Source organism: Scyliorhinus torazame, chromosome 11, assembly GCF_047496885.1.
Source record: "Scyliorhinus torazame isolate Kashiwa2021f chromosome 11, sScyTor2.1, whole genome shotgun sequence".
NCBI lineage: Eukaryota > Metazoa > Chordata > Chondrichthyes > Carcharhiniformes > Scyliorhinidae > Scyliorhinus > Scyliorhinus torazame.
The window spans coordinates 201,767,695-201,781,734 of NC_092717.1; the positions used below are offsets into that span (position 1 = coordinate 201,767,695).

Here is a 14,040-nt window from a genome sequence, read left to right on the forward strand (position 1 = left end):
ATGGAGGATCAGTGGCCGTTTTGTGCCATTTCAGTCGTAAAATGCCACCGTTTCCACACTGGCATCAGGACATCGCCTGAAAATTGGAGAATCCAGCCCAGTGTTTTTCAAACTATTTTTGCCCGGGACCCATTTTTAACAACCGGCCATCCTTCGCGTGACCCACGCCCCGAACTTTGCGACCTACCATTTTCACTTACCATTAATGTGACAGGTGAGCTTGTTTGGTCCTCACGATCTCACTTGCTTTGTTATTCAATTTACATTTCTGATTGTGACTTCAACTGATGATTTATGATTTCACTGCATCTGTTGAAAAAAAAATAGAGGTTTGTCCTCAAACTCTTTGACGTTTTGAGGGTTTTAAACTTTGATTTGCCAGTGCTTCCCTGCATATAACATACAATTGGGCACAATTAATAACCCAAACCTCAAGTAACCATCTTTGCTTGGTTCCTGTTTTCAGCTTCTTCATGGGTTGTTCACCAGAGGCCCTGGAGCTCATACCAGCACTGCTGGTAGCTGCAAAATGGAGGAATCGCTCTCACGTGCCCAGAGCACAGGATGTCAGTGTGCGGGGCGCATGACCTGCTCTGCCACCACTCCAGGCAGGAAGACTCTACCAAGTCTCCAACCGATCTATATCCTGCTGTATCCTCTGACAATCCTCAGCACTATCCGTAACTCCTCAAACCTTTGTATCAGCTGCAAACTTACTAATCAAACCAGTACATTTTCCTCCAAATCATATTTATATATATATATATATACATATACGACAAACAGCAACGGTCCCAGCACTGATCCCTGCGGAACACCACTAATGATAATCCTCCATTCAGAAAATCACCCTTCCATTGTTTCCCTCTGTCTTCTATGACCAATCCAGAATCCTCCGTGTTCTCTGAGGACGTTGCAGTTAGAGATGGGCTCCCGACAGGGTCCCTTCGGCATTCTGCGCGGAAAAAAAGCACTCCTCGACATGATGTACTCTTTCCCTCCCACCCGACCTGGCCCCATGCCTGCTAGAAGCAACGCCACGGGCATGGAGATACTCTCTACAATCTGTTGCAGGGGAAACTTTGGATTTTGGGGGGGAGATGGGTGGGTTGTAATAAGCCTTACGCAAACCATGGGGACACCTCAATTAATCTCCCCATGGGACTCATGGAACACAAGCTCCCTCGCTAATGGGCGGAGGCCGCCCAACTGAGGCTCGTCAATTCGCCAAATAAATGTTTGCACGGACTGGGACTACTGTAATCAGTAGTACCTGTTCGGACCTTTACGTTGTAAGGCACATTGCGTTCTTTACTTTGTGTTGGTTTATTAAATACTGCTTAACTTACTTTCTTGAGTCTCCTGAGCTTTTCGAGTAATGAAATGAAACCGAATTGTAAAAACCCACTAGTGTCCTTGAGGGAAGGAAACCTGCCTACCTGTGACTTCCAGACCCACGGCAATGGGGGTGACTCTAAACTGCTCTCTGGAATGGCCTACTCTCTGGAATGGCCGAACAAGCCACTCCAGGACAATTGGGGATTGTTAACAAATGCTGGCCATGCCAGTGACACCCTATCCCATGAAAGAATAATGAATAAGTAATTTTTTTTGTTCCTGTAACATAGGAAAAACCTCAGAGTCAATTCAAAGGAATGTATCAAAACAACCATTCAATAAGCCAAAGATGTCAATATTAGCAGGGGTGATTAGCAGTTTGGTTGATCGTTAAAAGGGTCTTGAAGGAGAAGGATGTGGGTAGGTTTAGGGAGGGAATTCTAGAAGTTGGGGTCTGGATGATTAATGACATGGATTCTCCAATAATGGGGCCATGTCCCCACGCCCGCAAGAAAATGGGCGTGAATCACTCCAGACGTTTTTCTAAAGTCCGGGATGATTCTCCGTTTTTAAGGGGGCCAGTGGGGCGCCGGAGTGCTCCACGCAGCTCCGGCTGCCGATACGGGGCCCTGCACATCCGGCCGCATGTGGCACCGGCCCCGCACCATGGCGGACCCACACAGCGAGCCGGCGCCGAAGCAGTAGGCCCCCACTAGATCGCGCGTGCCGCCGATGGGTGGCCCCCGATTGCGGGCCTGGCCGTCGTGGATGCCTCCCCGGTGACGGATCCCTCCGCCCCCACCATGACGGCCACCGCGACTCCGAGCTCCTGCCGGGTGCAACCATACGTGAACCACACAGGCGGGAACTCAGCCAATCGTCCGCGGAGAATCGTTGCGGGGGCCCCGACACCCCATTCTCTCTCTTTCTCCCCCCCGCGCCGCAGAGGCTCGGAGAATCCCGGCCATGGTTCCCTTTGAGGGATGCAGTAGAGGCCAAAATTAGAGGAACACAGAATTTTCTTGCTTCCATGGTTGGAGAGGGTTACAAAGATGGGGATAGTGTATGTTCTAAATGATTCAATGAAATGAGCTTTGGCAATTCCTTACCTAATTTACTGCGCAACTTAAGTCGATGTAGTTTTTCTCACTCGATTTAAGAAGCTAGGAAAAAAAAGTGGAACTCAAGAGACCCAACATCAAGTGGAAGGTATAATTTAGTTTTCCATATCCTAAAATATATTCTCCTACTTTAGCTTTGCCCTTGGCATTTCCCCCCCCCAACCGAATTAGATGGTTTTCTATTTTTTAATGGGTTCAAACTCATTTTGTCAGCACTTCTCTGAAGTGTTTGAACTGGTGAAGAGAACATTTGGACTGACCCTTGCAACAAGAGAATAATTCACTGGCTTCTTATGCACTTGACAATTTCTTTCTTCAGGGAATTAATTGTGACAATTGTTAAAAATGTATCTGTTTATATTTTATAGAATGTGCTGATCATTTTGGTGTACATGGTATTGTTTTCTGTGCTGAGTGTAAAAGTTGTATTTGACGCTTTTTAACAAAATTGGCTAAATATCTGGCTTGTAATGCAACAAGGCCAGCAGCGGGGGTTCAGTACCCTGTCCCGGCCTCCCCAAACAGGCGCCGGAATGTGGCGACTAGGGGCTTTTCACAGTAACTTCATTGAAGCCTTGTGACAATAAGCTATTATTATTAGACCAAGTGTATTTGGAACGGTCACATTCTGATATAAAGCTCTCTTTCCCCCCCACCGCCGCCGCCACCACCACCACCCCCAACCCCCACCACCAATAGGAATGTGGAAGTAGCATAGACCTTACAGGTTCAGTCTTCCAAATTTGAATTAAATAACGGATTGAGATTTGGGTTTTTGAAGATTAATTTGCTTTGGATAAAACAAGTTGGTGGTATTTCTCAATTTCCACATAAGCTATAATAGCAAGAACTGAACTGACCCCCAGTTGTGCCGAGGTCGTTTTAAGAAAGCCAAGTTTGTTTTAAGATTATTCTGATTGCCATTTGTGATATGGTAGGTTTAGCTGGAGAAAGGTCATGCTGTTTTGATAATCTATCTTAATTCGAATGTTTCATCCTCCCTGTCCTAAAATAATCAAATTTGCTGACAGCTGCTGACCAAGTAGACTTGGCTTATTCTGTGCATCATCCATTGTAGTGTGATGGAAGGGATCATGGACAATGCTATATAATAACCTCTCACATATTCTCAGTTTGGGTTCCGCTGGGGCCACTCGGCTCCTTACCTCGATCCAATCTTGTTCAAATGAGGACAAAACAGCTGAACTTTAGGTGAGAGTGACTACTCTTGATATCAAGACAGCATTGACTGTGGCACAAAAAATCCCGAGCAAAAGTGAAGTCCGTGGGAATGGGAGGGGGACTCTCCACTGGTTGGAGTCCTAGTCCCACCGAGCGCAAGGAAAGATGTTTCTGGCTATTGGAAGTCCATCATCTCAGTCCTGGGACATTGCTTCAGGATTTCCTCCAGGTAGTGTCCTTGGCCCTAGTAACTTCAGCTGCTTCATCAATGACCTTCCCTACATCATAAGGTTAGAGGGGTCAGTGCCCATATGCAGCAAAATCATTAATAATCTTTATTGTCACAACTAGGCTTACATTAATGAAGTTACTGTGAAAAGCCACTAGTCGCCACATTCCGGCGCCTGTTCGGGTACACAGTGGGAGAATTCAGAATGCCCAAATTACCTAACAGCATGGCTTTCAGGACTTGTGGGAGGAAAAGCACCCGGAGGAAACCCACGCAGTAAATCCAACCATCTCCTAATGACATTCCATGGAGTCTACCATTGCTGAATTCCCTTGTCAATATCCTGTTGGTTATCATAAACCAGAAACTGAACTAGACCAGCTATATAAATACTGTGGCTACAAGAACAGGTTAGAGGCTAGAAATTCTGCTGCAGTAACTTGCTTCCTAACCCCCTAAAGCCTATCCACGATCTACAAGTCACAAATCAGGGGCGCGATTCTCCGACCCCCCACCGGGTCGGAGAATCGCCGGGGGCCGGCGTGAATCCCGCCCCCGCCGTGTCCCGAATTCTCCGCCACCGGAGATTCGGCGGGGGCGGAAATCGCGCTGATCGGCGGGCCCACCCCCGGCGATTCTCTGGTCCGCGATGGGCCGAAGCCCCGCCGCTGTCAATCCACGCCAGCCGGCGTGGATTGAACCACCTTTCGAACGGCGAGACAAGGCGGCGCGGGTGGGCTCTGGGGTCCTGGGGTGGGCGCCCCGTTCGATCTAGCCCCGGGGGGTGCCCCCACGGTGGCCTGGCCTGCGATCGGGGCCCACCGATCCGCGGGCGGGCCTGTGCCGTTGGGGCACTCTTTTCCTTCCGCCTTCGCCATGGTCTTCACTATGGCAGAGGCGGAAGAGACCCCTTCCATTGCGCATGCGCGGGGATGCCGTGAGCGGCCGCTGACGCTCCCGCGCATGCGTCGCTCGGCGAAGTCATTTCCGCGCCAGCTGGCGGGGCGAAATCAGTCCGGCTCGTCCTAGCCCCTCAAGATGAGGGCTCGGCCCCATAAGATGCGGAGAATTCCGCACCTTTGGGGCGGCATGATGCCGGACTGATTCGCGCCGTTTTTGGTGCCGGTCGGCGGACATCGCGCCGATTGCGGAGAATCCAGCCCCAGGAGTGTGATGGAATGTTCTCCACTTGTCTGGATGAGTGCAGTTCCAACAACACTCAGAAGATGGACGTCATCCAGGACAAAGCAGTCTGCTTGATTGTCACACCAATCACATCTTAAACATTCACTCATTCCGCCACCAAATCACAGTGGCAGCAGTGTGTGCCATCTACATGAAGGACTGCAGTATTTCATCAAAGCTTCTTCGACAGTACCTTCCAAACCCATGACCTCACCCATCTAGAAGGAAATACCACCACTTGGAAGTTCTCCTCCAAACCACATACCATTCCGACTTAGAAATATATTGCCATACCTACGCTGTCACTGGGTCAAAATCCTGGAACTCTCTTCTTAACAGCACTGTGGGTGTCGCTACACCACATGGACTGCAGGAGGCCAAGAAGGCAGCCTACTAACACCTTCACAAGGACTATTGGGGATGTGCAACCAATACTGGCCTAACCAGTGGCACCTGCATCCCATGAATGAAAAAAAATAAAATGTATTATGTTATCTGTGAAGGCATGGCTCATCAGCCATTGTTGAATAATCTCTGTAGTTGCTCCAAAAGGTCTTTCTTGACATGTATAATTTCCCAGGAGAAGAATTAATTAAATTTGATTAGAGTTTTTTTTAATTTGCAAACTTCATATAGAGATTCAGAAGAGCAGGAAGCACTTGCTGAGTGGGAGCAGGAATTGAGGGAATTGGAAAATAGTATCTGGCAATCATGCCATTTTTTTGTGATACAAGTCATCTCAACTCTTTTTTTCCCTTTATATCTTAAAACACTTCTTTTTGTGACAGCTTGTGTTAATAACTGATTTGAATTAAATGTTGAGATGTTTGTGATCTCAGCCAGTCATTAATATCAGCATTTATAGCTTCAGTGGGAGCCAATCGCATTTCCAGCTACCTTCCAGTATCAGACAGTTCTACATTCAAACATTCCACCATCAACAAACAGTGGCATTCGTGTGTACCAACTACAAGATGCACTGCAGTAACACACCAAGGTTCTTCAGACAGCACCTTCCAAACCCACGACCACTACCATCTGAAGGACAAGAGCAGCAGCTACTTGGGAACCCCACCACCTGGAGGTTCCTCTCCAAGTGACTCAACACCCTGACTTGAAAATATATCGCCATTTCTTCACTGTTGCTAAAAGCACAGTGGGTGTACCTTCACCTCAAGGACTGCAGTTGTTCAAGAAGGCAACTCACCACCACCTTCTGACGGGCAACTAGGGATGGGCAATAAATGCTAGCCTAACCAGCGATGTCCACATCCCGTAAATGGATTTTAAAAAAAAGTTATCATGCTTCCAGAAACATATTTGCATTGGGATTGTATACTTTGGCAAAACAGTGTGCCATGGATAACTAACAAAGAAATTTACCAACTTAAATTTCACTATTTAGGAATAACATCAGTTCTTGTTTGAAAAATAATATGTGAATGTCAGCTGAATGTGTATCATTACTCTTCTGCTCAAAACCATTTACATTCTTCACTCTTTATACATTTATGTGAGTAAAGGCCAGTGACACCCACTTCCTGAGATCCACTTTTTAAAAAAAATTCAAAGAACATATCCAGTTTGATTGCTCCAGTTAACTGATCCAGTCCCTTTTTTTTCCTTTTCAAGGAGCTATGGTTACATTACATGGTCTATAGGAAGTTTCACAGTATTTATCAAGCTTGCTTTGACACATTCTCAACCACAGGACCTTGCTGCAGGGGGTTCTTCAGCGTAGTGTCCTAGGCCTAAACATCTTCAGCTGCTTCATTAATGATCTTCCCCATCTTAAGATCAGCAATGAGGATATTTGCTGATCTTTACACAATGATTAATAAAATTAGCAACTTCTCAGATATTGAAGGAAACACAGTTCATATGCAGCAAAACCTGGATAGCATTCAGGTTTGGGATGATTAGTGGGAAGTAACATCTGTGCCACAACTGTCAGCCAATGACCATCTCCAACAAGAGAGAATCTAACCAATGTATAAATAAAAAATGCTGGATAAACTTAGCAAGCCTGGCAGCATCTGTGGAGCGAGAAACCATTAACGTTTCGGGTCTGTATAACTTCGTCAGAGCTAAAGAGGGGTCAAAATGTGATTCATGGAGGAGATGAAGCACAAGAGAAGTTCAGGAATACGTCGTAGCTCAGGAGAGATTGACAAAGATGTAATGAATACAAGACAAATGGGGTGTTAATGGCTGCATTAAGGACTAAAGAAGGTGCTGATAGTGACATAAAGGTAAGATAGCAGAATGTGTTAATGGCAGACCAAAGGTCAGTGCTCAGTGAAAGCAAAACTAAAGGACAAGTGACATGGCTTTTTGGGGAGGGGAGGGGGTGGAGTTTGCATTGAAACAAACAAAACAAGAAAGGGATCATGATGGGAGAGGAAAGTTCACAGTCTAAAAGTTATTGAACTCCGTGTTGAGTCCAGAATGCAGTAACGTGCCTAATCGGAAGGTGAGGTGTTATTCCTCCAGTTTGCGTTGCACTTCACTGGAGCATTGCAACAGACCAAGAACAAAGAAAAGTACAGCACAGGAACAGGCCCTTCAGCCCTCCAAGCCTGTGCCGACCATGCTGCCCATCTAAACTAAAATCTTCTACACTTCCTGGGTCCGTATCCCTCTATTCCCATCCTATTCATGTATTTGTCAAGATGCCCTTAAATGTCACTATCGTCCCTGCTTCCACCACCTCCTCCGGCAGCGAGTCCCAGGCACCCACTACCCTCTATGTAAAAAAAAAAAAAACTTGCCTCGTACATCTCCTCTATACCTTGCCCCTCGCACCTTAAACCTATGCCCCTAGTAATTGGCCCCTCTACCCTGGGAAAAAGCCTCTGACTATCCACTCTGTCTATGCCCCTCATAATTTTGTAGACCTCTATCGGGTCGCCCCTCAACCTCCGTCGTTCCAGTGAGAACAAACCGAGTTTATTCAACCGCTCCTCATAGCTAATGCCCTCCATACAAGGCAACATCCTGGTAAATCTCTTCTGCACCCTCTCTAAAGCCTTCACATCCTTCTGGTAGTGTGGCGACCAGAATTGAACACTATACTCCAAGTGTGGCCTAACTAAGGTTCCATACAGCTGCAACATGACTTGCCAATTCTTATACTCTATGCCGCAGCCAATGAAGGCAAGCATGCCGTATGCCTTCTTGACTACCTTCTCCTCTGTTGCCCCTTTCAGTGACCTGTGGACCTGTACACCTAGATCTCTCTGACTGTCAATACTCTTGAGGGTTCTACCATTCACTGTATATTCCCTACCTGCATGAGACCTTCCAAAATGCATTAGCTCACATTTATCCGGATTAAACTCCATCTGCCATCTCTCCACCCAAGTCTCCAAACAATCTAAATCCTGCTGTATCCTCTGACAGTCCTCATCGCTACCCGCAATTCCACCAACCTTTGTGTCGTCTGCAAACTTACTAATCAGACCAGTTACATTTTTCTCAAAATCATTTCTATATACTACGAACAGCAAAGGTCCCAGCACTGAACCCTGCGGAACACCACTAGTCACAGCCCTCCAATCGGAAAAGCACCCTTCCATTGCTACTCTCTGCCTTCTATGACCTAGCCAGTTCTGTATCCATCTTGCCAGCTCACCCGTGATCCCGTGTGACTTCACCATTTGTACCAGTCTGCCATGAGGGACCTTGTCAAAGGCCTTACTGAAGTCCATATAGACAACATCCACTGCCCTACCTGCATCAATCATCTTTGTGACCTCTTCGAAAAACTCTATCAAGTTAGTGAGACACGACCTTCCCTTCACAAAACCGTGCTGCCACTCGCTAATACGTCCATTTGATTCAAAATGGGAGTAGATCCTGTCTTGAAGAATTCTCTCCAGTAATTTCCCTACCACTGACGTAAGGCTCACCGGCTTGCAGTTCCCTGGATTATCCTTGCTACCCTTCTTAAACAGAGGAACAACATTGGCTATTCTCCAGTCCTCCGGGACATTATCTGAAGACAGCGAGGATCCAAAGATTTCTGTCAAGGCCTCAGCAATTTCCTCTCTAGCCTCCTTCAGTATTCTGGGGTAGATCCCATCAGGCCCTGGGGACTTATCTACCTTAATAGTTTTCAAGTCGCCCAACACCTCGTCTTTTTGGATCTCAATGTGACCCAGGCTATCTACACCCCCTTCTCCAGACTCAACATCTACCAATTCCTTCTCTTTGGTGAATACTGATGCAAAGTATTCATTTAGTACCTCGCCCATTTCCTCTGGCTCCACACATAGATTCCCTTGCCTGTCTTTCAATGGGCCAACCCTTTTCCTGGCTACCTTGCTTTTTATGCACATGTAAAAAGCCTTGGGATTTTCCTTAACCCTTTTTGCCAATGACTTTTTGTGACCCCTTTTAGCCCTCCTGACTCCTTGCTTAAGTTCCTTCCTACTTTCTTTATATTCCACAAAGGCTTCGTCTGTTCTCAGCCTTCTAGCTCTGACAAATGCATCCTTTTTCTTTTTGATGAGGCCTACAATATCTCTCGTTATCCAAGGTTCCCGAAATTTGCCGGATTTATCCTTATTCCACACAGGAACATGCCGGTCCTGAATTCCTTTCAACTGACATTTGAAAGCCTCCCACATGTCAGATGTTGATTTACCCTCAAACATCCGCCCCCAATCTCGGTTCTTCAGTTCCCGCCTAATATTGTTATAATTAGCCTTCCCCCAATTTAGCACATTCATCCTAGGACCACTCTTATCCTTGTCCACCAGCATTTTAAAACTTACTGAATTGTGGTCACTGTTCCTGAAATGCGCCCCTACTGAAACTTCTACCACCTGCCGGACACATTCCCCAATACCAGGTCCAGTACAGCTCCTTCCCTAGTTGGACTATTTACATATTGTTTTAAGAAGTCCTCCTGGATGCTCCTTACAAACTCTGCCCCATCCAAGCCCCTAGCACTAAGTGAGTCCCAGTCAATATTGGGGAAGTTGAAGTCACCCATCACAACAACCCTGTTGCTTTACTCCTTTCCAAAATCTGTCTACCTATCTGTTCCTCTATCTCCTGCTGGCTGTTGAGAGGCCTGTAGTAAACCCCCAACATTGTGACTGCACCCTTATTCCTAATCTCTACCCATATAGCCTCGCTGCCCTCTGAGGTGGCATCCCGTAGTACAGCTGTAACCAGTAGTGGAACTCCACCACCCCTTTTACATCCCCCTCTATCCCGCCTGAAACATCTAAATCCTGGAACAGTTAGCTGCCAATCCTGTCCTTCCCTCAGCCAGGTCTCTGTAATGGCAACAACATCACAGTTCCAAGTACTAATCCAAGCTCTTAAATTCATCTGCCTTACCCGTTATACTTCTTGCATTAAAACATATGCACTTCAGGCCACCAATCCCACTGTTTTCAGCAACATCTCCCTGACTGCTCTTCCTCAGAGCCATACTGGCCCTATTCCCTAGTTCTCCTTCAATTTTATCACCTTCTGACCTATTGCTCCGGTACCCACCCCCCTGCCCTACTAGTTTAAACCCTCCCATGTGACACTAGCAAACCTTGCGGCCAGGATATTTATGCCTCTCCAGTTTAGATGCAACCTGTCCTTCTTATACAGGGCACACCTGCCCCGGAAGAGCTCCCAGTGGTCCAGATAACGGAAACCCTCCCTCCCACACCAGCTGTTTAGCCACGTGTTTAGCTGTTCTATCTTCCTATTTCTAGCCTCACTGGCACGTGGCACAGGGAGTAATCCTGAGATTACAACCCTAGAGGTCCTGTCTTTTAACTTTCTGCCTAGCTCCCTGAATTCCTGCTGCAGGACCTCATGCCCCTTCCTGCCTCTGTCGTTAGTACCAATATGTACAACGACCTCTGCCTGTGGGCATGAGAGCAAGGTGGTGAGTTTAAATGGCAAGTGGCAGGAAAGTTGGGATCATGCTTGTGGACTGAACAAAGGTGCTTCCTTCTTTGACCTCTTGTCATTATTTCTGGCAATAGACTGACTACCAATGTTTATTTGTTTACAACGGGTAAAATCTTTCTTTGCCTCACAAAGAGATAACTGGTACCTTAATTTCAACAATGTATAGTAAGACGTCTTACAACAGCAGATGACTCACCTGATGAAGGAGCTGCGCTCTGAAAGCTAATGATTCGAAACAAACCTGTTTGACTTTGACCTGGTGTTGTAAGACTGCTTACTGTGCCCACCCCAGTCCAACGCCGGCATCTCCACATCATAGTCGTCGTAGGCACTGCTTATTTCTGTGCATTTGTGTAATTCTGGACTACAAAATATAGGCCGACAGCATGGGTAGCTTTGAAGAAGAGTCATATGCTTTTATTTATATAGTATATCCCCTGCAAGCCTCAGGACCCTGCTGCCAGGGTCAAATGGGGGGTGTGGGGGGGGTTCAGAAGCCTACACTGAGTGGAGTGTAGTGACATAGCTCTGATTTCCCTGGAACTGGCCAATGAATGGCCAGAGGACAGGCTCACCAGCTTCTCCAGGACAGCAGATGGACAGCTGTAGGGCCAATAGTAGGAACTCCAGAGCTGAAGAAGCAGAAACACGCCTTTGAAGGTAAAAGGGTACACCAAGATGGAAGTGCTCAGTCTCTAACCTCTTCAACTTTAACATACATAAAGAATGTCTTCAGCAGCCAGGCCACCAGTGTGGATTGGGAACCTCTCCACGTGGCAGCCTGAAACTTAAGCCAGGCGTGCAGGGATGTATATTGGGAGAACACCGCAAGGCAGCTACACTGTTGCCTGATGCATCCCAGGACTTGGGCGCCTTCAACAATAGTTGAAGTTCACCTTTACCAAGCTGAACTGGCTTCCCGCCCCTTGTGGAAATGGTTTGGGAGTAGGATGGTTCTGAGGAACTGGTGGAGTGATCTTGTGCACTCACTTGCTTCCATGTAAATCCTGAAGTATAAAACATCAAACACTATTATGTGGAAATACTTCAGAGTCACAGGGAAAAAGAAGAATTTTTATTAAAGATGTTTCAACCAGATTGTGATTGGTATGCAGAGTTTTAGCCCCTTGTTTATTTCACACAGTAAGCATGACGAAGATTAAAGGCCTCTTCATAAATGTTTCATAAAATGAATCTCCAAAAGCAGGTTCAGCACATTGACCTTCGCAGTTCTCTCTGTCTTTCCAAAAAGTTCAAGGCTTTGACTATGTACTTGAAGATCCTTTTTGCTTTTTATCCCCTTAAATTGGACATTCTGAATTCTCCCTCTGTGTACCCGAACAGGTGCTGGAATGTGGCGACTAGGGGCTTTTCACAGTAACTTCATTGCAGTGTTAATGTAAGCCTACTTGTGACAATAAAGATTATTATTATACTGTTCATGATGTAAAATTGAATAATGATCTTTCAGCCTCTAAAATCTAATTCTTGCTCATGCCATACATAAGAACATAAGAACTAGGAGCAGGAGTAGGCCATCTGGCCCCTCGAGCCTGCTCCACCATTCAATGAGATCATGGCTGATCTTTTGTGGACTCAGCTCCACTTTCCAGCCCGAACACCATAACCCTTAATCCCTTTATTCTTCCAAAAAACTATCTATCTTTATCTTAAAAACATTTAATGAAGGAGCCTCTACTGCTTCACTGGGCAAGGAATTCCATAGATTCACAACCCTTTGGGTGAAGAAGTTCCTCCTAAACTCAGTCCTAAATCTACTTCCCCTTATTTTGAGGCTATGCCCCCTAGTTTTGCTTTCACCCGCCAGTGGAAACAACCTGCCCGCATCTATCCTATCTATTCCCTTCATAATCTTATATGTTTCTATGAGATCCCCCCTCATCCTTCTAAAAACCTAAGGTTTAAATTTGTGTGAGTTCATAATGAGAGCCAAGAATATTTACAGTTCAGTAAAATTATATAATTTTGGTTTTAATTGATTATAAAATGTTTCCTCCTTCTGAAAGAAAATCACCAATGAAATGTGTGGAGATCCTCTCACTGCCCATTTCATTTTTAAATTTGTGATATTTGGAGATGTGATTAATTAGTAACCAAAACACCAAGCTGGCGCCGGAGCATGGCGGCTCTCTGTGAGCTCTCGCACAGAACCTCTTCCGACATCTCTTATAACCATACTAACCTTTTAAAATATGATTTTTCATATATGGAACGATCTGTCTGGACTGTATGCAGAACAATACTTTTCACTGTACCTCTGTACATGTGATAATAATTCAAATTCAATTCAATAGTGTCAATTCAAACAACCAAAGATGGCAAGCTCATGTTTCTTGAATGAGGAAAATTGGGACTTCTGGTTGAGAGAATATTGTACTAACTGTACTGATAATTCACCACATTCCATGATATTCTTTTTCTAATAACTGAATTAATATGATTTTCTTTTCCTCATTGTAGTTTAACTTTGTCGGTAAACTTTTGGGCCCACGTGGTAATTCTTTGAAGAGGTTGCAGGAAGAAACGCTGACAAAAATGTCCATTTTGGGTAAAGGATCCATGCGGGACAAAGCAAAGGTAAGGTTTGTTAAAATGTCACTTTGAGCTCCAAATGTTATCAGGGTTATAATTTTTCTTCTTTGTTTTACCCTTCTGCACTTGTTTTCTTAACTGTTTGATTTATTCTGAAGTATTGTTTGAAGTCAATAGAATGAAAGGTTGGTTTGCATAGTTCTTTCAGTAATTTATTACCGCTATATTAACACTTTGTTTTTGATTTAAGCTATAACAGCATCTGTAAAGATTGAATGGCACTTTGAATACTTTTGCAATTCTCTTTAACAGAGAGCAATGAGGTTGGGTTATTGAATATATTCCAAGGTTGAGTGAGACAGATTTTTGATCTACAAAGGAGTCGAGGGTGGCAGGCAGGAAAGTGGATTTAAGCCACAATCAGAGCAGCCAAGATCTCTTTGAATGGCAGAGCAGGCTTGAGAGGCCAATGCCTTAATCCTTTTATTTCTTCCATTCTTCTGAACC

The 14,040-nt window shown here is 45.5% G+C and overlaps 1 protein-coding gene across 9 annotated transcripts in view; it reads left to right on the top strand.

Moving 5' to 3' along the window:
- LOC140385765 (KH domain-containing, RNA-binding, signal transduction-associated protein 3-like) overlaps positions 1–14,040 on the top strand; it is a 260,916-nt gene that overhangs the window by 90,824 nt on the left and 156,052 nt on the right. For all 9 annotated transcript variants that reach the window (XR_011933463.1, XM_072468259.1, XM_072468258.1 and 6 more), the window contains one exon: positions 13,462–13,578. Coding sequence is in view for 8 of the 9 variants with exons in the window: in XM_072468259.1 (XP_072324360.1) it covers positions 13,462–13,578 (117 nt within the window). In the remaining variant the exon portion in view is untranslated. The remainder of the gene's footprint in view (positions 1–13,461; positions 13,579–14,040) is intronic.